At 49.3% G+C, this 22,569-nt stretch overlaps 1 protein-coding gene across 8 annotated transcripts in view; it reads left to right on the top strand.

The window, feature by feature from the left end:
- CCDC57 (coiled-coil domain containing 57) overlaps positions 1 to 22,569 on the top strand; it is a 115,186-nt gene that overhangs the window by 29,252 nt on the left and 63,365 nt on the right. For all 8 annotated transcript variants that reach the window (XR_008515719.2, XR_008515720.2, XM_063718347.1 and 5 more), the window contains 5 exons: positions 1,657 to 1,815; positions 6,985 to 7,147; positions 7,577 to 7,708; positions 13,613 to 13,835; positions 14,617 to 14,769. Coding sequence is in view for 6 of the 8 variants with exons in the window: in XM_063718347.1 (XP_063574417.1) it covers positions 1,657 to 1,815; positions 6,985 to 7,147; positions 7,577 to 7,708; positions 13,613 to 13,835; positions 14,617 to 14,769 (830 nt within the window). In the remaining 2 variants the exon portion in view is untranslated. The remainder of the gene's footprint in view (positions 1 to 1,656; positions 1,816 to 6,984; positions 7,148 to 7,576; positions 7,709 to 13,612; positions 13,836 to 14,616; positions 14,770 to 22,569) is intronic.

The raw sequence follows: 22,569 nt of genomic DNA, 5'->3' as shown, positions 1-22,569 counted from the left end.
CGCAGCCTACGCCTCCTGGGCTCAGGTGATCCGCCCCCCTCAGCCTCCCAGGTAGCTGGGACTGCAAGTGCATGCCACAACACCCAGCTGATTTTTGTATTTTGAGTAGAGACAGGGTTTACCCATGTTGCCCAGGCTGGTCTCGAGCTCTGGGACCTCAAGCAGTCTGCCTGCCTCGGCCTCCCAAAGTGCTGGCATTACAGGCATGAGCCACCATGCCCGGCCTTCTTTTTTATTTTAACCATCCCATTACGCAGAAGAAAGAGAAGGCATTGTGTTCTGTCACCCAGGCTGGAGTGCAGCAGTGCGATCATGGCTCACTGGAGCCTCGACCTCCTGGGCTCAAGTGATCCTCCCACGTTGTCTTCTCACAAAAAGCATTTACGCTCTTGTGGTGAGCAGTGCACTCCCGCTCGTGGTTGTGGTGTCCTCTGTCCCTGCAGTGAGGGCTCAGCGGCCGTGCCCATTGATCTACACCTGAGACTGTGCATCAGGGGAGACTGTCCAGGAGGCCCCAGGCAGAGTCACATCACCATCCTGATGCTGGGAGTGGGGCCGGCCCTCATAATTAGGTGGCTCATGGTCCAGGGATAAAGCTGCTTCCCAGAGCACCAGAGGCCGTTGGTGAGTCTGTTTCTTCAGTACCCACGCAGAGTGTGGAAGGAGTCCAAACACACATTCTCTGTCAGCCCACATTGCCAGAGATGGCTGGAAATGTTGATGCCTTTGATGGTGTCTCTTTTCAGCCGTCCTAAAATATGTGTCCAAAACTGTTGGCAGGGTGGCTTTTTTTTTCCCATTCTATATAATACCAGGCTTGAATGCACCACTCATGCTGGGTTTAACCCCTCATGACAAGGGGTGGCCTCTGTGGGGGCAGCCAGCTCACCCCTCTGCTTCTCACTGTCAGTCGGAAGTTCATCAGCACAGGAGCATCTGAAGGTCTGTTGTGTGTGATGTTACAGTTGCTCTTGTGGGCCGTCTACCCCATCTCTTAGGGAAACAGGGCTACGCCCATGCAAGTAGGCAGGTGTCATCTTGCCTAGGTTAGTACTGTGGCTACCTGAGTTAACAGCTCTAGATATTGTCCCGAACATTTTCTTGGGAAATTTATTCAATTTTGGGTAATTCTTCCAGAGGCGTCCTGCTGTTAAAGTTATTTAATGGGTTCTGTAGAACCTTATTTTACTATGCAACTTGAAAATGTGTTGAATGTCTCTGCACGTGGGGTGCTGTGCTAGGCATGGTGAGGACATGAGGGTGAGTTGGTCAGAGGTGTTGCTACCCCATGACTGTGGGCTCTGTGGGCATGGGAGGCATGTCATGCCTCACCTTCCCCCCACCAAGAACCTGGCACATGGCCTGTGTGCTGCAGGAGCTTAGCTGGAATCTGGGTTGGTGGGATGCATGCATGCATGGAGGTAGTTGGGTGGACGGATGCTTAATTCTTCCTGTGCGGAACCATCTCCATCATCTAGGCCAGGAAGTTTCAGCTCTGATGTGGATTTCCTTTGAGAGCTGTGTGTGTGTGTGTGTGTGTGTGCACGTGTGTGTGTGCGCGCATGCGCACGTGTGTGTATTTGCTGGGGGGTGCTGTGTAAGAGACAACTTTAGTGAGTGAGAACCACATCTACATAGTTTCCCTTCTGTGTTTAGACTTCGTGAAGATGCATCAACTGTAAAATCTGCCTGGGATGCTCAGATTGCTCAACTATCTAAGGAGATGGTCTCCAGAGACCTTCAGATTCAGACGCTGAAGGAAGAAGAGGTGAAGCTCAAGGCACAGGTGGCCCGATCCCAGCAGGACATTGAAAGGTAACTGTCCCCAGGCAGATATTTCCATTGAGTGTCTCCTATGGGCAGGTGCTATTGTAGGTACTAAGGATTCAAAATTGAACAGATCGAGTCCCTGGCCTCACATTTTCCTGGGGAAGAAAGACAGTGAACAAGACAGATAGAATGTCTGGTCACGCAGGGGTGGTGTGGGAAGACACGCAGAAGGGGCCGCCTGCTGGAGGGAGCATGGCCAGAGGACGGTGTTTCTCAGTCTGTAATAAGAGCCATAAAGGTGCTCCTGCTTGATCCTGCACTAAGAATCTCCTCTTGCCAGACATGGTGGCTCACACCTATAATCCCAGCACTTAGGGAGGCAGAAGCAGGAGGATTGCTGGAACCCAGGAGTTGGAGACCAGCCTGGTTAACATAGTGAGACCCCATCTCTGCAAAAAGGAAAACGAAAACAAAGAATCTCTTCATCTGTCTTGTCTGTTCATATCCTCATGTGTTTCTTATCCGTTGGGGTGAACACTTCCTTGAACAAAGATAGCATTCTATTTCCCATACATATTCAAGTCAACTTTATTACAGAATACATATGCTAAAACTCATCCATTTTAACTCTACACTTGATGAATTTTGATGAATGTGTATGCTGTATGATATCGTTTGGCTCTATGTCCCCCCCTAAATCTAATCTCAAATTGTAATCCCCATGTGTCAAGGGAGGGCCCCGATGTGAGGTGATTGGCTCATGGGGGCAGTTTCCCCCATGCTGTTCTTATGATAGTGAGTGAGTTCTGATGGTTTAAAAGTGTTTGGTGGGCTGGATGCAGTGGCTCACGCCTGTAATCCCAGCACATTGGGAGGCTAAGGTATGCGGATCACTTGAGGTCAGGAGTTCGAGACCAGCCTGGCCAACATGGTAAAACCCCATCTCTACTAAAAATACAAAAATTAGCCGGGCGTGGTGGCTCACGCCTGTAGTCCCAGATACTCCAGAGGCTGAGGTGGGAGAATCACTTGAACCTAGGAGGCGGAGGTTGTGGTGAGCCCAGATCATGCCACTGCATTCCAGCCTGGACAGCAGAGTGAGATTCTGTCTCAAAAAAATGAATAAACAAATAAAAAATAAAATATAAATAAATAAATGTTTGGTGGGCCGGGCGCAGTGGCTCACGTCTATAATCCCAGCACTTTGGGAGGCCAAGGCTGGCAGATCACCTGAGGTCAGGAGTTTGAGACCAGCCTGGACAACATGGTAAAACCCCCTCTCTACTAAAAATACAAAAATTATCCGGGTGTGGTGTCACGCGCCTGTAATCCCAGCTACTCTGGGGGCTGAGGCAGGAGAATCACTTGAACCCAGGAGGCGGAGGCTGCAGTGAGCCGAGATGGTGCTACTGCACTTCAGCCTGGGCGACACAGCGAGACTCAGTCTCAAAAAAAAAAAAAGAAAAGTACCAATGCTGAAAGAAACATGTTGTAATAATGTTCTTAGCTCTTCCTTCCAGCATTCTTTTTTTTTTGTTAAATACTTCCATTGACTGAAATAAAACATCATGTAATATATCTTCAAGAAAGCACACTTAGATTTACCTAATACTTGTGTATGTAGAAAACCCTCATAATACGAACTAACACAGAAGAAAAGAAACATGTTGTGATAACATTCTCAACTTTTTTTCTTTTTTTTTTGAGATGGAGTCTCACTCTGTCACCCAGGCTGGAGTGCAGTGGCGCAGTCTCAGCTCACTACAACCTCCACCTCCTGGGTACAAGCAGTTCTCCTGTGTCAGCCTCTAGAGTAGCTGGGATTACAGGCATGCGCCACCACGCCCGGCTAATTTTTATATTTTTAGTAGAGACGGGGTTTCACCATGTTAGCCAGGCTGGTCTTGAACTCCTGACTTCAGGTGATCCACCTGCCTTGGCCTCCCAAAGTGCTGGCTTGACAGGTGTGATCCACCCCGCCTGGCTTACGTTCTCAACTCTTGATTCCAATGTTCCTTCTTCGTTAAACTCTTCCATTCACTGAAAGAAAACAGCACATATTGCAATATTTAGACTTTTTTATACATTTAATTTCTCTCCTCATTATGTGCACGGTTGCCTTTAAATCTCTGAACTTATTTGTAATAGCTGCTTAAATGTATTTATTTGCTAATTCCATCCTATCTTTATTTCTGAGTCTGTTTCTATTGGCTGATTTTTCTACTGGAGAGAGCTACATTTTTTTCTACTTCCTTGCCCATCTGGTAAGATTTCACTGGATGTCAGACATGGTGAATATGATGTTGGGGAGCGTCTGGATTTGGCTGTGCTGTTTTTTGTTTGGCTGCAGTTAAGTATTTACATGGCAGCTTGACCCATTTGAGACTTGTTTAAAATCAGTGCGAGGGCAGGTGGGGCAGGTCTAGAGAAGCCTTTTCACCAGGGCTGACTCCCAGACCCCACCGCGTGCCCTGGAGTGAGAGCTCCAAGGATGCTCCGCCAGCCGCCCTGAAGAGCTCTGGGAATCAGCGCACGTGGAGCTCCCTGCTGGCTACTTCCTTCCCAGGAGTTGCTCTTGGCCCAGCCCGTGTTGGCTTCTCCTGTGTATTTGCATGTGGCTGTCAGCCACAGCTTCTAGGGGATCCCTGCACAGATCCTAGGATCCCTCCTCTCTGCCCCTCTGCCTCATGAAGCCCATTTCAGCCACTTCAGCTTCTCCAAACTCCAACCTTCATCTCCTCACAGCAAGACCACCGTGCTCTGCGTGGTTCGCCGTCCCTGTGGGGATCCGGAAGGGCCTGTGGAGAGAAGCCCGGCAGCAAGTGGGCCCATCTCTCGAGGACCTTCTCTGAGGGGGCCTCAGCCCCGCACCGCTCGTGTGTTCATCGTTCACTCTGTGAAAGCCGTGCCCCATTTTCTGCCCAGTGTCCCAGTTGTTTAAAGTGGGAAAATAGGCATGGTGACAGCTGCTGTGTTGTGTTAAAGATTTATTTATTTTTGCAGTTACAGGTATTTAAAAATGTATCTGTGGGGCTGGGTGCGGTGGCTCACACCTGTAATCCCAGCACTTTGGGAGGCCAAGGTGGGCGGATCACGAGGTCAGAAGATTGAGACCATCCTGGCTAACACGGTGAAACCCTGTCTCTACTAAAAATACAAAAAAATTAGCCGGGTGTGGTGGCGGGCACCTGTAGTTCCAGCTACTCGGCAGGCTGAGGCAGGAGAATGGCGTGAACCTGGGAGGCGGAGCTTGCAGTGATTCGAGATTGCGCCACTGCACTCCAGCCTGGGCGACAGAGAGAGACTCTGTCCCAAAACATAAAATAAAAAGGCCGGGCGCGGTGGCTCACACCTGTAATCCCAGCACTTTGGGAGGCTGAGGTGGGCGGATCACAAGGTCAGGAGATCGAGACCATCCTGGCTAACACAGTGAAACCCCATCTCTACTAAAAATACAAAAAATTAGCCGAGCGTGTTGGCGGGTGCCTGTAGTCCCAGCTACTCAGGAGGCTGAGGCAGGAGAATGGCGTGAACACAGGAGGCAAAGCTTGCAGTGAGCCAAGATCACGCCACTGCACTCCAGCCTGGGGGACAGAGCAAGACTCTGTCTCAAAAAAAAAAAAAAAAAGTGTGGCCAGGTGTGGTGGTTCACACATGTAATCCCAGCACTTTGGGAGGCCAAGGCAGGCAGGTGGCTTGAGCCCAGGAGTTTGAGACCAGCCAGGGCAACATGGCGAAACTCTGTTTCCATAATAGATACAAAAATTAGCTAGGCATGGTGGTATGCACCTGTAGTCCCAGCTACTCAAGAGGCTGAGGCAGGAGGACCACTTGAGCCCAGGAGGTGGAGGCTGTACTGAGCCAACATCACACCACTGCACTCCAGCCTGGGTGACAGAACAAGACTCTGTATCCAAAAAAAAACTAAAAATAATTAAACAAAACAAGAACACATTGTGTATAAATTACCACAAACTTAGCAGCTTAGCTGCTTTAAACACCCATTTATTATCTCAGGTTCTGGGGCCAGGGCCTGGGCAGGGCTCAGCCGTTCCCAGCTCAGGGTCTCTCCAGGCTGGAATCAATGATGGCTGGGCCTGCCTCTCCTTGGAGGCCCAGGGCCCCTTCCAGACTCACCCAGCTGTTGGCAGAATTAAGTCCCTGCAGCTCTGGGGCCGAGGTCTCCATTCCCTCGCTGGCTGACAGCCAGGGTCACTCTGCACCCTAACGGCGTCCTCAGTCCTGGCCACGCAGCCTCTCCAGGGACCCTCTCACAGCACGGTGGCTCAACTGCTATCATTCAAACTCCCTGAAGTTTACCGGTGCAACAAGGCCAGCAGGAGAGTCTCCCTCCAGTCTCACGCAGAGCCATGCCACCATCTCTGTGCCACTGCCTGGGACAGGAGGGTCCCCTCCCCCGTCACAGGATCACCCGCAGCCTGGAATTCTGCCCCCAGTGTGTGGCCCCATGGCCTTCTGTCCCAGAGTTGCTGGTGTAAAGCCTAGTCCCAGTCCAATTCTTGTTCTTTTTTCCCTGTAGACTTCGTTTCCCCTTACTGTGTGTGTGTAGAGTCTCTAGAGCTCTCTGAAGGCTGGCGTCTGCTCTGTCCTAGTGGACCTGCCCCTTTACATCCTGGGTGGCTTCCTCCCTCCATTCTGATCTAAGACGCTGGTTTTCTGGAGGAAGCCCCCGGGTTCCTGTGTTCCCACCCCTCTGTCCCTTTGCACTCGCTCAGGGGAGGCCTCTCCCAGCCCTGCCTGCCCCGTGGCTGGGTCTACCGTGCTCTGCACTTGCTCCGGGGGCTCTCCCAGCCCTGCCTGCCCCGTGGCTGGGTCCACCCTGGTCTGCTTGTTTGCTTTCATAGCTTGGTTCCTTTGTGCATAACCGCGTTTATGATCTTTCAAGGTTGTTGCTTTCCTCCCTCTCTTCCTGCATGCTGGTTCTTCTGTTTTTGTGTGCATCACCCTCATCCATCACCCTTATCCGTGGTGTTGGGTTTTCTCCGGCATCTGGGCATCCTTGGCGCCTGCTCGTCTTTGTATTGGGCGTCCCCGTGTGCCCAGCCACAGGAGTTCGGGAGCATGTCAGCACAGCGCAGGCCACACAAGAGCAGGAGGGACAGCGTCAGCCCTGCCTTTCCCGTCACGCCTCCACTTTTCCTGTGGAAGTGACATCAGGAAGCATTAATGCTGGGCGGTTGGACGTGTCCTTAGGTACAAGCAACAGCTGTCCCTGGCGATGGAAAGGGAGCGGAGCCTGGAGCGTGATCAGGTGCAGCTGGGCCTGGACTGGCAGCGCCGCTGTGACAACATTGAAAGGGACCAGATCCAAAAGTCAGAGGCCCTGATTCAGGGTCTGACCACGGCAAAAAGTCAGGTGTGTGTGGCCACCAGGGCCTGGGGCCTTCTCGGTGTCTCTGTGGAGGTGGGGCTGGGCAAGACAGGTCTGGTTCTCACCAAATGGTTCTTTAAATTTGCAAACACTAAACCTCACTGAGCAGTTTGCTGTGTAGCAACAAAAATTAGAGTAATAAAAATGCTCCCCGCCTGTCCACCTGCCTTGACTTTCTTGCATAAGCTGTTTCTGTAGCTGACCAACCGCGTGGTTTGAGTAGCGCTGCATGATCCCCGCTGGCCTGCAAGGGCAGCCCGGGGTGTGTGTGGGCAGGAAGGGTTTGGCGGCCTGGCCACAGTGGGGAGCCTGGTGCTCTGAGCATCTCCCACCTATGTGTGCCATTGGAGCCTCAGTAGGCATGGGAGCTGCCCTGTCATCCACACAGGGACTGAGTCCCAGCGTTTTTCCCAGGTTGCTGCCAAGCTGCAGGAGACAGAGCAGGCGCTACGGGAGCAGGAGGTGGTGCTGAAGGCCGTGACCCTGGAACGAGACCAGGCCATGCAGGCCCTGAGGATGCATGGGCTCCCTGGACCAGGGACACAGGTGAGAGGGCCCAGCCTGCTCTTTGAAACTTTGCTCAACAGCAGCAGTGGGAAAATAGGACTGGATCCCCAAATCCTACCAAGACTGGAGTTAAGTCTTTCAGTTGTGTTCTTTTTAAATGATCTGTTGCGCAAACAAGGGTGAGTCAGAAGCTTTAGAGAGTTAAGGTAAACTCAGGCTTCTTTGTGTCTTTCATATTCGAAAGTTTCAAAAGTCCCAAATCCACATATAACTAGAAATCAGACGTTCATGTGAGTTTGTTCTTATGGTATTGTCTCAGGACTGTCACAGCAGGTCATTTTATGCTAGGAATCTGTCATCACCGCTCCTGATTTTGTTGAGCAGTGATGTTAGTGGCCGACAGTTAAGTACTCATCCTATGCCAGGGTTTGCCCTTAGGCCTTGATGTCCCTCCACTCATTTCACCTTGGAGGTTGGCACCATGTCCTCTGAGACATGGGAACACTGAGGAGCTTGCCTGAGCTGTCACATCTCATCAGAGCAGAGCTGGGTCCACAGGCAGAGGGGAGCGGGGTGCAGGGCTGTAGGAGGCTGGGGGAGAGCACAGAGGGCCCAGCACGGGAGGACTGCCCTAGGCCTGCAGATGGCTTTTTTCTGTGGGGTGTTGTACACGCAGAAGAACGCGCAGGCCTGGAGTGCACAGGTCAGTGCAGCCGACATGTTAGTGTGCCCAAGCACCCCACCCCAACAGGACCACCCCAACAGGACCACCCAACAAGACCACCCCAACAAGACCACCCCAACAAGACCACCCAACAAGACCACCCCAACAGGACCACCCCAACAAGACCACCCCAACAAGACCACCCAACAAGACCACCCCAACAAGACCACCCAACAAGACCACCCCACAAGACCACCCAACAAGACCACCCCAACAAGACCACCCCAACAAGACCACCCAAGAGTCCCTGCCCCTGCTGGTCCCACCTCCCCGCACGAAGCCTCCGGCCGCTGGTGCACATTCTCTCCCATTCAATTTGCTTCTCTGCCTGAGGCTTGGCTTAAGGCAGCCGAGTGTACTTAGGACTCAGATCCTAACTGGTAAGAAGAATGTTCCTAGCTCGTCCTTCATTCATGTAGTTTTTACTTATTTATTTTGAGACAGGGTCTCGCTTTGTTGCCCAGGCTGAAGTGCAATGGTGCAATCTCCTCCTACTCCCAGGCTCAAGCAATCCTCCCATCACAGCTGCTCGAGTAGCTGGGACCACAGGTGTGCATCACCATGCCTGGTTAATTTTTGGAGTTTTTTTTTTTTTTTTTTTTACAGAGTTTTGCTCTTGTCGCCCAGGCTGGAGTGCAATGGCACGATCTTGGCTCACCGCTCCCCACTCCCCCCACCGCCCGCCTCCTGGGTTCAAGTGATTCTCCTGCCTCAGCCTCCCAAGTAGCTGGGATTACAGGCGTGAGCCACAGCACCTGGCCTAATTTTTTTTTTTTGAGACAGAGTTTTGCTCTTGTTGCCCAGGCTGGAGTGCAGTGGTGTGATCTCTGCTCACCGCACCCTCTGCCTCCCGGGTTCAAGTGATTCTCCTGCCTCAGCCTCCTGAGTAGCTGGGATTACAAGCATGCACCACCATGCCTGGCTAATTTTTTGTATTTTTAGTAGAGATGGGGTTTCTGCGTGTTAGGCTGATCTCGAACTCCTGACCCAGGTGATTGGCCTGCCTAGGCCTTCCAAAGTGCTCAGATTACAGGTGTGAGCCACCACGCCCAGCTAATTTTATATTTTTAGTAGAGATGGGGTTTCTCCATATTGGTCGGGCTGGTCTTGAACTCCCGACCTCAGGTGATCTGCCCACCTCGGCCTCCCAAAGTGCTGGGATTACAGGCGTGAGCCACCATGCCCGGCCTTGTAGCTAATCTTAACTTTAGCCAAGACAAATGCCAATTCAGTTACTTACCTAGGGTGAGTACTTACCTCAGGCCAAAAACTGCTCTCTACCATCCTAGAAACAGGAAAAAAAAAAAAACCCTCATCTTCCCTGTTGGAAGTGAGTGCACACTCCATAAAGGAGTTACCTGCCTTCCATCATCATGAAGCAGGAGAAACTTGCCTTCCTTGTTGGAAGCAAATAAAACTCCAAAAAAAGGGAGTTTTTTGGAGTTGGGTGATCAGACCCAACACCAGGTCGTCGGGGCTACGAAGTCCAGCAGAGTCAAAGAAATGAGACAAGAGTACATAGGGTGGGTCCAGGGGGCCAATGCTAGTGTATGGAGGCTGCGAAGGCCCCGAGCTCTGGGAGCCCACACTAGTTATTGGTAAATCAAGTAAAGAAGCAGGTAGTGAGGACATGCGGCTGTGGGGGTAGACAGGTGAGGGCGTGAGGACGTAGGGGTAGAAAGGTAGCGGTGCATCAAGCATAGCTGTGACGGTTTCGCATATGCTCTGCTACTCGAGATAAGGGAGAACAGGTTCTTTTAATTCAAGATAAAATCGATTTATGATCTTGGGAGAGCAAGGAGCAAGGTGCCAGCAAGTCTGGACACAATTCCAGAGGCTACAAGGGGTTTTATGCCCTGAGCCCTGGGTTCTTTCCAAGCCACAAGGGGTTTTATGCCCTGGGCTTAGACTGTAGTGTGGCAGGGCAGCCTTCCACCCGTTGGCACAGAGCTTGGTGTTCCAAAGGTCACGAGGGGTTTTAGACCCTGGACCCAGGACATGTTCCAAGACTCTTTTACATTATGTCAGACAAGCAAGCCCTGCCTCAGCTCTTCTGCCAACATTATACAGCAAAATAAACTTTAGATCTTGACCAAATTTGGGGAGATCAGGGATTCTCTGGAGGGGGTGCTTCCAGACCTTGGCAAATTGTCCTGTTGGTTTGAGCCATAAAGTTAGCTCATTCCAGTACCAAGTACAGATAGGAATTTTGTCAAAGGTCAGAGGCATCTCCACTCAGAATCTCCCTGTGGTTACCAAAATGTGAACCCAGAAAATCTCAGACAGGTCTCAGTTAATTTAGAAGGTTTATTTTGCCAAGGTTGAGGATGCGCACCCATGACACAGCCTCAGGAGGTCCTGATGACATGTTCCGAGGTGGTCAGAGCACAGCTTGGTTTTATACATTGTAGGGAGACATGAGACATCAATCAACATATGTAAAATGAACAGTGGTTCCGTCTGGAGAGGCGGGACAACTCGAAGTGGGGAGGAGGCTTCCAGGTCATAGATAGGTAAGAGATAGATGGTTGCATTCTTTTGAGTTTCTGATGGGCCTCTCCAAAGGAGGCAGTGAGATATGCATTCATCTCAGTGAGCAAAGGGTGACTTTGAATAGAATGGGAGGCAGGTTTGCCCTGAGTAGTTCCCAGCTTGACTTTTCCCTTTAGCTTAGTGATATTTTCCTTTCACACTGCCGAGCCCTCTGAGCCTCGCTTGCCGCTGTGGTGGGCATGCTCAGCCAGTGAGGCCATGCAGCCAGCACCCTCAGCGCGTCCTAGGACAGATCCTGGTAAGCCTCTGGGCACTCGGTATCCCAATCTGTAACTGGCCAGGTGGAGCACGGCCTTCAAGGGTCTGCCCCCATGCGACTGTTTCTCCAGAATTCTTTCTTCATTTTGGTTCTACCGTAAATATTTTCCCACGTCATTACAATTCTTCACAAACAGAATCTAAATGGCTGCATATTTTATCAAGTGGCCACACCATAATGCACCTAGCGATTTTCTTACCAATGGTCCTTCATGTTGTTCGCCAGTGTGATCACGGCACTGCGGTGGGCAGTTTCCTGTTGTTGTACCCAGGTGAGTTAGAGAAAATGCCACACTCTGAAATGAATTAAGAGTCCTTTATTTAAGCCGGCAGCCAAAGAGGCGGCTAACGCTCAAAATTCGGCCCCGAGGAAGGGGCTTGATTAACTTTTATACCTTGGTTTAGGAAGGGGAGGGGAACTCAAATGCAATAATTCTACAGAAGTAAAAACATGCAAGAATCAAAAGAAGCAAATGGTTACAGAGAGATAAACAATTTAAAAGACAAATGTTACAAAAAGCAACAGTACCAGGTGCAGGGCTCTAAATCCTTCATTAGAGTTAGATATAGATGCTATGCCGGACACGAACTCAAGGCTTTATGTTGTTATCTCTTTGAGAAAAATCCTGGGAACTTCATACATTGTTTGTGCCAGTACCTTATCAGTTAATTGGGCTCCTTTGAAATGCTGAGGATCTGCTTACACAGGTCAACTCCTTGCAGAAGGGGGTTGGGTAAGGAGCCCTTAGTGTCTTGTAAATTAAGGGGTCCATTGGAGTTTGTCCGGCTTTCCCAGCTAGAGAGAGTCTTATTTACATGAGAAAAAAGGCTAGGTGATTAAAGAGACAAACAGGGCAAAATTTAAAGTAGCAAGTCAGGGTAAAAACAAGGTTAGGCATTACACTGTCTCCGTTTCTAAACTGCCAGTTGAGGTTCACGTTCTGTTCGCATCATCTCCATCCCTAAGCACAGCATGTGAAGCTCTCCTCCTGGGAGCCCAGGCCAGCTGGCCTTGCTGGTGAGCATGGAGGAGCCAATGGGCTGGGGAGTCAGAGCGTCCCGGGAAGGGGTCCAGGTCTTGCTTCAGGTTTGTATTCACGGAGTACAGAGTAGGGAGCAGGCTCTGCATCCCTCAGGGTGGCTCCACAGGAGAGGAAGCTATGCCTTTTGCACACATCTTGGCTGGACTCAAGGTTGAGCTGGGCCAGAGCCTGAGACTTTGTTTCCCTCTCCGGTATCTGGGGTCTGTGCTGGCGTCTGGAAGCAGGTGTTTCCTCTAATGTGTCTGGTGTTCTAGTTGTTCACAGCCGGAGGGAAAGACTCATAGCGGTGAGTCCCTCCTGGTCAGAGGCAGAAGTGCCCCTCACCTTTGGTTAGAGAAGGACACTCCCTCACCCTAGGAACTGGGTGGGCGGGGCCTGTCTCTCCTCCTGCGCCGGAGCCACCTCGAGTCGTTGTCCTCCCGCCTTGGTGGCTCCTTGCGGGGTCTGTCATCCCTATGCCTGCCCTTTGACCCTAGGGTAACACGTCTCTTTTCTCTGGTTGCTTTTAGAGTTTCCATTTTGTTGCTGATTTTTCAGCAGTTTGATTATGCAGTGCTCTTTGGTATGATTTTCTTTCTGTTTATCGTGCTTAGGGTTCACTGAGCTTCATCATCTGTGATGTCGGCTTTCAGTGCATTTGCTTCGTCATCTGTGATGTGTGGCTTTCAGCACATTTGTAACATGTTTGGCCTTGTTGTAGACGCGTGTCCTGCCTTCGCGTTCGTCTGGGCTCCTGGTTCCTTGTGCACCTTGTTCCTGGTCTCCAGAGCTCTGCACATTTTTTCTTCTTTGGCCCCTTTCCTTCTGAGCTTCAGTTCGGGTATTTTCTGTTGCCAGGTGTTTATATTCACTGCCTCTTCTTCTGCGTGCCCTGAACCTGCTCTCCCCCCTATTCAGTAGCTGTTTGCACTAAAGTAAAGTACACATAACGCAAAACCGGCTGCCTTAACTGTTTTCTGGTGCACACAGTTCAGCAGCATGAAGCGCATTCACACGGAGGTGCAGCCATCACACCACCCTCTCCAGAACGTTCTCATCTTCCCAAACTGAAGCTCTGTCCCCAAGAAACACTGGCTCCCCCTCCCCACCACAGCCCCAGCGCCCCCGTTCCCCTTTCCGCCTCTGTGGATTTGACACTCTAGGGATCTCAACAGTACGGAGGCTTCAGGAACTTGAGTGTCACATTTGTACTTCTGTCGGGTCGGAAAGGAGGCGTCACAGCCCTGGGGCTGGGGAGGGACCACAGCCCAAGCTGAAGCGGGGGACTGGCCCGAGAGGGGCTCGGGGAGGGAGGAGGCGCGGCCTGTCCGGACAAGCTGGGGAACCATTCATCTTTTTGTAGCCATTTTTCCTTGTATTTGACAGATGCTCCTCATGCAGCATGAAGAAGAAATAAGTAAAGATTTTCTATCCAGTGAGATCCAGCGGCTCCGAGAGCAGAACACAAGCTTGCGAAACGCGATTGCCCAGATGAGGAAAGAAATGGAGGCTCTAAGCCATCAGATTCCTCCTCCCGTCCAGACAGCGGCAGAGAGCACAGATGCAAACCAGCCTGACCCAGAGGCTGGGGGAGATGCCGCCACTCCTGGTGAGTAAGGCGGAGAAAGGGACAGAGCGGGAGGGGAAGGGGGAGAGGGAGGGAGGAGGACAGACGGGAGCATGGGTCTCGACTGGCTTCAAGGAGGCTTCATTTCAGAGTCCTGTAAGTTAACATTCCCGTAATAAACTCAAAGTATGAAAACTGCTTTTTCTCCAAGAGAAGGGATCTTAAGTTTTATACCAAAAAGCTTTTATATTTGTAAAGTGGAAGGAAAAAATGAGGGTACCTGCTTGACACACTTAAAAACCTGTTTTAGACCTGGACCAGGGCTGGCTTGCTGTCGTGCTGTCCCAGAGTGGGTTGGTAGCAGGGGCTGGTGGACCGCAGGCCTCTCCTCCAGAGGAGCGTCCGTGGCAGAGCTGATGAGGGCCTCCCGACCCCCGGGGACCCCACGAGTGGCTATGGGTGGGCGGATGCCGGGATGGATGCAGAGCTTCCGTTCTCGAGATGGGACTTGGCCCCTCTGCACAGAGGCACGTGGGCTGGCGGCAGGTGGAGCATTTGCTCCTGATCGCTGAGCCCTTCCTAGAAAGCATGGAGACTGTGCTGGTCTCTGGCTGGCACACTCTGGCCAGCGAGGGGAGGGAAGGTCTTTCAGTCTGACACACACAAAGTGTGGAAACTACAGTGAAGCTGTAGTGTGTGGAGGACAGGGACAGTGAAGCTGGCGGGCATGAGCTGGCATCAGCTCCCTGAGCTGGTGCTCACAGGAGGGAGGTGCAAAAGGATGCTATGTATGCGTTATATTCAGTGGGGTTTTTTTTGGCAGATTATGTTCTGGCCCTTGAAGCAGAAATACGAACTCTAAAGCATAAGTTTAAAACTCTGGAAAAGCATCTAGAAGATGTGTTGGATCCTTTAAAGATGTCCTCACCTCATGCTGAGTCTCAGCCCAGCGTCCGCACCTTGACAGAGACGACTGGTGAGTCCGCGTCTCACTGGGCTACTTGCTGTCCCTTTATAAACTGAAATCTGACCCCTGCAGAAAGTCCGCTCATAGCAAATATACAGCTCAAGGCTATTGCAGACGTTGGGGCGGTGTCATCCGGCCCAGCAGCCCCTTGTGCTCCCTCCAGAGCCCACGTGCCCTGGCTCCTCACTGCAGTTAGTGTTCCCTATTTTGGTGTGAATGGAATTCTGTGGCACCTGTGCTTCTGTCTGGCGTCTTCAGACCTACACTGTGTTTCACTTGATAATGCCAGATTCTTCTCCAAAGCATCCATTCACAGCGTGTGAGGTAGCCGTGGTGCTGCATGTGCGCCAACACTTACGTGGTCAGCGGCTCCTTCTGTTCCCTCTAGTGGACACATAGCACATCCTATTTTGGTTTAATTTGCAAATTCATGAGATTCGTGGGATTGAACATCTCTTCCTGTGTGCATTGGTATATGATTGGCTAGGGCTGCCGTAACTCAACACCACAGCCTGGGTGGCTTAAACAATGGGTTTTTATTTTCTCACTTCTGGAGTCTGGATGTCAGAGATCAGGCTGCCGGCAGGGTAGGTTCCTCCTGAGGCCTCTCTGTGGCTTGCAGACGGCACCCTCTCCCCTGCGTGCTCACGTGGCTCCTCCCCCAGCGGGTGTCTCTTCCTCTTCTTTTTTTTTTTTGGGGGGATGGAGTCTTGCTCTGTTGCCCAGGGTAGAGTGCAATGGCATGATTTCGGCTCGCTGCAGCCTCTGCCTCCCAAGTTCAAGCGATTCTCCTGCCTCAGCCTCCTGAGTAGCTGGGATTACAGGTGCACACCACCACACCCGGCTAATTTTTGTATTTTTAGTAGAGATGAGGTTTCACCGTGTTGGTCAGGCTGGTCTCGAACTCCTGACCTCGTGATCTGCCTACCTCAGCCTCCCAAAGTGCTGGGATGACAGGCATGAGCCACTGCGCCCGACTCTTCCTCTTCTTATAAGGGCAACAGTCCAGGGCCCCAGCCTTAGGACCTCATGTAACCTTAACTGCCTCCTCAAAGGCCCTGTCTCCAAATACAGTCATGTTCAGGGTGAGAGCTTCAACCTGTCAATCTGGGGACAGAGTTCAGTCCATAGAGTTGGCCTCTTGATGGCCTCTCTGTTGAAGCTCCAGGCCATGTCTTTTGCCCATTGTTTATTGGATTATCTGCCCTTTGTCATAGATTTTTTAGGGTATTTTATGCTGAATATGAGCCTAGCACTGGTTATATGTGTTGCAAATATCTTCTCCCGGTCTGTGGCTTGCCTTTTATTCCTTCACTGGTGTCTTTGGTGAATGGAAGGTCTTAATTTCAAGACAAACTCATAGGCTAATCTATTCCATTGTGGTTAGTCCAACATCAAAAGGTTCATTCTAGCATTCTAGCTTTCTTTTTCATTATTCTAACTTCCTTTTCCAACAGTGAGAAACCGGGCTCTCCCATTATCACTAACACAGTTACTTTGATCGAGTCCTCTTGGTGTAACCAATCCCCCATTGCTGCTGTGGCCCCTTCCCCTATTTGGAGGCCCCTCTCCTGCCTGGATGCCTCCCCAGCGTCACCGAGCTTGACAGCCCAGCCTGGCTGCCTTCCACACAGATGCCCTCACCCTGCTGGAGCCACAGCCCCCCTTAGTGTAGGGGAGGCAGGCCCCACCTGCAGGCTTGAGGCAGGAAAAGAAAGGGAGGGGCCAGACAGGACACTCCACTGGCACAGATTGTCTCAAATAAGGGAGGTTTTGGCCAGGCGCGGTGGCTCACACCTGTAATCCCAGCACTTTGGGAGGCCGAGGTGGGTGGATCACCTGAGGTCGGGAGTTCAAGACCAGCCTGGCCAACGTGGTGAAACCCCGTCTCTACTAAAAATACAAAAAAGTTAGCTGGGGGTGGTGGCGGGCGCCTGTAATCCCAGCCACTTGGGAGGCTGAGGCAGGAGAATCACTTGAACCCAGGAGGCAGGGGTTGCAGTGAGCTGAGATTGCACCACTACACTCCAGCCTAGGTAACAGAGCGAGACTCCATCTCAAAAAAATAAAATAAAATAAAATAAAATAAGGGAGGTTTTATTTTTCTTTTCCAATGCTGATATTGTTTACTTCTTCTTGCATGATCGCTCCTAGCTAAACTCTCCAGTATGATGTTGATAATAGCCGTCTTTCTCCCTAATCCCAGAGGAAGAACTTTCAGCATTTCACTTTTTTAGGTTTAGTTTTTGCTGAAGGTTTTTGTGGTGGGGGTAGTGGAGGGAGTTTAAGGAAGTTTCTTTCTATTCCTGTTTTAATATAGATCTTTATTTTTTAAATCATGATTCTTTTGTTTCATATATTTTGTATCTTTGTTGTTAGATGTGTATACATTTAGGGTTTTTTTTTTTTAGGATAATTGACCCTTATATTGTTATGTAATCTTCCTCTTTGTCCTGGCAACGTTCTTTGTTCTGAGGTCTACCTTGTCTGGTATTAATTAATCCACTCGAGCTTTCTTTTGATTAGCATTTGCGTGGTATAACTTTTTCATCCTTTTTTCTTTTTACCTATCTCTCTCTTTTATATTTGAAATGAATTTCTTTTTTTTTGAGATGGAGTCTCTGTTGCCCAGGCTGGAGTGCAGTGGCACAATCTCGGCTCACTGCAACCTCTGCCTCCTGGGTTCTAGCGATTCTCATGCCTCAGCCTCCGAAGTAGCTAGGGTTACAGGCATGTGCCACCATGCCCAGCTGGTGGCGTTTGTATTGTTAGTAGAGACAGGGTTTCACCATGTTGGCCAGCCTGGTCTCGAACTCCTGGCCTCAAATGATCCACTTGCCTTGGCCTCCCAAAGTGCTGGAATTACAGGTGTGAGCCACTGCGCCTGGCCTAAAGACAAAAACTGTTGAAAGCACACAGAGAGAGCGATGCACAGCCCACAGGGGACAGTGACTGGAGCGGTGGTGGGTTCTCAGCAGCAGCTGTCATCAGATTCCTCCTCAGAAGGAAATGGCATAATATTTTTCAAGTACTGAAAGCAAAAAACTGTCAACCCATAATTATACATTCAGTAAAAATATTCTTCAGGAATGAGAGTGAATAAAGACATTCTCAGATGAAGGAAAAGTTTGTCACCAGCAGACTGGATCTAAAAGAACTGATAAAGGAGGTACTTCAGACACAACGGAAGGAAGGAAACTGGGAACATCAGGAGTGAAGGAAAACTAATGGCAAGGATGAATATGATAGACATTCTTTCACACTTAACTTTTAAAATTACGTTGACAGGCCGGGCGCCATGGCTCATGCCTGTCATCCCAGCACTTTGGGAGGCCAAGGCAGGTGGCTCATCTGAGGTCAGTAGTTGAAGGCCAGCCTGGCCAACATGGCAAAACCCCGTATCTACTAAAAATACAAAAATTAGCTGGGCGCGGTTGCACACGCCTGTAATCCCAGCACTTTGGGAGGCCGAGGTGGGTGGATCACTTGAGGTCAGGAGTTTGAGACTAGCCTGACCAACATGGTGAAACCCCATCTCTACTAAAAATGCAAAAATTAGCTGGGTGTGGTGGCGGGTGCCTGCAATCCCAGCACTTTGGGAAGCTGAGGCGGGTGGATCACTTGAGGCCAGGAGTTCAAGACCAGCCTGACCAAAGTGGAGAAACCCCGTTTCTACTAAAAATACAACAATTAGCTGGGCATGGTGGCGGGCACCTGTGATCCCAGCTATTTGGGAGGCTGAGGCAGGAGAATCGCTTGAACCTGGGAGGTAGAGGTTGCAGTGAGCTGAAATCACGCCACTGCACTCCAGCCTGGGCAACAAGAGCAAAAATCGATCTCAAAAAAAAAAAAAAAAGAGTTTTTGTCTTCAGTTTTCAGAAATTTCATTATGTTGTATCTGGGCATAGATTTCTTTGGTTTATTCTTTTTGATATTGATCTGAAGGTTTATGCCTTTCACCAAATTTCAGAAGTTTTCATCCATTATTTTTCAAGTAATTTTTTCGGCTCCACACTCTTTCCTTCTGGGACTCTGAGGACACAAACGTTTGGTCTTTTGTTATTGTCCTGCTGGTCCCTGAGGCTGTGTTTTGTTTTTTTTTTCAATTTGTTTTCTCTCTTGTTCAAATTGGATAGTTTCTTTTCCTCTGTTCTTCAAGTTTATCAGTTCTTTCTTTTGTCATTTCCATTTTGCTGTGGAGCCCATTCAGTGAGATTTTTGTTTCTAAAATTTCCATTTTGGTTTTCTTTTTCCTTTTTTTTTTTTTTTTTTGTTGTTGTTGTGGTTGTTGTTTTTGAGACAGGGCCTTGCTCTGTTGTCCAGGCTGGAGTGTGGTGGTATGGTCATAGCTCACTGCAGCCTTGACCTCCTGGGCTCAAGGGACCCTCCCACCTTAGCTTGCTGAGTAACTGGGACTACAGGCTACAGGTGTGCACCACCACATCCAGCTAATTTCTTTTTATATTTGTAGAGATGGAGTATCACTATGTTGCCCAGGCTAGTCTTGAACTCCTGGCCTCAACTGATCCTCCTGCCTTAGCCTCCCAAAGTGTTTGGATTACAGGCATGAGCCATCACAGTTGGCCTTAGTTTTCTTTATATCTTACTTTACTGGAACTTTCATTTTGCCATATGTTTTTAGAGTGTATTAAATTGCTTGCCAGAGTTTTTTGTTTGTGTATTTGTTTGTTTTTTTTTTAGAGACAGGGTCTTGCTCTGTCACCCAGGCTGGAGTGCAATGGCATTATCATGGCTCACTGCAGCCTGGACCTCCTGGGCTCAAGTGACCCTCCTGCCTCAGACTCCTGAAGAGCTGGGGTTATGGGTACATACCACCTCCATGCCTAGCTAATTTTTTTTTTTTTTTTTTTTTTTTTTGTAGAGATGGGGTTTCACTATGTTGCCCAGGCTGATCTTAAACTCTTGGCTTCAAGCAATTCTCTCACCTCTACCCTTCCCAGTAACTTGCTGGAGTATTGTTATGACAGCTGCTTTAAAATCTTCATCCCATAATTCCAATGTCTGTGTCATCTTGGTGTTGTCTATTTCATTCACATTGAGATTTTCTTGGTTGTTAATATGACGAGTAATTTTTTTTTAAATCAGAAATGGAATCTCACTATATTGCCAAGGCTGTTCTTAAACTCCTTGGCTCAAGTGATCCTCCTGCCTTGGCCTCCCAAAGTACTGGAATTACAGACAGCCTCCTGTAATTTTTTACTGTATCACGGACATTTTGAGTGTCACATTATAAAATTCTGGTTCTTATTAAATCTATGTTAATTCTGTCTTTTATTTTGTCAGGTAGTCAGCCTTTCTGGGTTCACACTGCACATCCTGGCCCACGCTGGTGGGCTGAGGTTTGAATGTCCATTACTTTCCAGAGCCTTGATGATGCTATTTTACTCTGCCCACACATGAGCTACCAAGTGGCCAATTAAATCCTGGGCAGTGTCCCCCGCCAGGCCCGGTTGTCAGAGGTTTTGCTGTGCTGGTTCTGTCGATTCTGGCTGGTTTTACACGGCAGCTCCTCGGGGGTCTTCACACAGACCTCCTTCCTCCTGTAGCCCTCCCCACATGCTCTCCCAGGAGCCGAGCACGCAGAGCTCCTTCCTCCGGTGGCCCCCCCACATGCTCTCCCAGGAGCCGAGCTGGCCTTTGTCTACAGCAGGCTGCGGGACCGTGGGCTGGCAGGAGGGCAGGTGTGGTCCCAAGGGCTCCACCTGCACGTCCCCACCTTCTTGCTCCGTTGGTCCCAGGAGCAGCTTCTCTTCGGCCTTTTTTTTTTTTGGTCTGAGCTCTGGGTTGTGGCTGCCTGTCACCAAGCCAGTGTGTGCAGGAAGGAGACGAGGGACTCCCTGCCAGCCACCCCTGGGATCCGAGGCCCCTAGACACTCAGCCTTCGTTTCTCACCGTTCAGAATTTTCCCCTAGTGGGGCTTTTTGTGTTCTGGCTGGGCCTTTAGCTGAGATTAGCAGGGGAAATGTGGGTGGACTGCAGGGGCTCCATCGGGTTAAACCACCCTTGGAGTTCCAGGATGAATTCAACATGTAGTGATAGATTCTTCTTTTTATAATTTGACAGATTTGGTTTGCTGATAATTTCTTTTGTTTTTTGTTTAAATGAGACACAGTCTCGCTCTTTGACCAGGCTATTCTTGAACTCTTGGGCTCAAGCCATCTTCTTGCCTTGGCTTCCTGTGTAGCTGGGATTACAGGTGTGAGCCACCACGCCCGGCTTGGTTTGCCAGTGTTTTATTGAGAATTATCACATTTATGTTCATGAGTAAGACTGGCCCATAATTTTCAGTTCTCATAAGGTTCATGTGAGGTTTTGGAATCAAAGTTACTCTGGCCTCATAAATATGTTGAAAAGTATTCTCTGTTTTTCCGTTTTCTAAAAAAGTTTGTATCAGACTTATATTAATTTTCTTAAATAATTGGTAGAATTCAACTTTGAAACCAGCTGGGCCTGGAGTTTTCCTTGTGGGAAGGTTTAAAATTGTGAATTCAGTTTTTTTTCATAGTTATAGGACATTTGGATTTTCTTTTTTGTACATTTTTGATGTTATATTTTACTAAGAAATTGTCCATTTCATCTTAATTTTCAAATTTTTGACATAAAGTTGCTTATAGTTTCCTATGAGTTTTAAATGTCTGTGGGATCTGAAGTGATGACTCCTTTTTGCAATTAATTATATTGGTCATTTGCTTGCTTCTATTTTTTCCTTGCTTAGTATTATTGGGTGTTTATTTTAGCCTTCTCAAAGAATCAACTGTTGATTTTGTTGATTCTCTATTATATATTTATTTTCTGTTTCCTCAATATCTAATACTAACATTATCTTTTCTTACTCCTACTTTATTTGGCGTTTTTTTTTTTTTTTTTTTTTGAGACAGAGTCTCACTCTGTCGCCCAGGCTGGAGTGTAGTGGCACAGTCTTGGCTCACTGCCACCTTCACCTCCCGAGTTCAATCGATTCTCGTGCCTCAGCCTCCCGAGTAGTTGGGACCACAGGGGTGCACCACCACGCCTGGCTAATTTTGTATTTTGTTTTAGCAGAGACAGGGTTTTGCCACATTGGCCAGGTTGGTCTCCCACTCCTGACCTCAGGCGATCTGCCCGCCTCAGCCTCCCAAAGTGCTGAGATTACAGGCGTGAGCCACCGCACCTGGCCCTATTTGGCTTTAATTTGGTCGTTCTTTTTAAATTTATTTTTCTGTGTGTGTGTGTGTGACAGGGTCTCGCTCTGTTGTCCAGGCTGGAGTGCAGTGGCTCAGTCATAGCTCACTGTAACCTTGAATTCCTGGGATCGAGGGATCCTCCTGCCTCAGCCTCCCAAAGTGATGAGATGACAGGCATGGGCCACTGCGCCTGGCCCTCTAATTTCTTGAGATGAATGTTTAGCTCATTGGTTTTTGGCCTTTCTTCTTTTCTAAAATATTTATCTAAAGCTGTAATTATTCTTGGAAGGACAGCTTTAGATTCATTCCTGAAGTTTCTAAAGTAGTATTGTTGTTATCTTTCCATTCAAAATAGTTGTTAAAGTCCATTGTGATTTTTTTCTTTGACCCTGTGTTATGTGGCATCTTTTTTCTTAATTTCCAAGCAAGTGGCTCTTGGACAGACTGGAGCAATTGGTCTCTATCAGACATTACGTGGTAAGGTCAGACTTTTTCCTACAAGGATTCTTGCTTTCTTTACATGAGGATTATGCTTTCTGTACAGCATCTCTAATCTTCACGTGGACCCAGATCTGCTGACTCCAATGAAGAACAGCTTCGCGTTGGGGTCAGCTGCTGGTGCCAT

This window comes from Pongo abelii, chromosome 19 (assembly GCF_028885655.2).
Source record: "Pongo abelii isolate AG06213 chromosome 19, NHGRI_mPonAbe1-v2.0_pri, whole genome shotgun sequence".
NCBI lineage: Eukaryota > Metazoa > Chordata > Mammalia > Primates > Hominidae > Pongo > Pongo abelii.
Note: the sequence above shows the minus strand (reverse complement) of the source record. Positions and strands in the feature narration are given on the sequence as shown.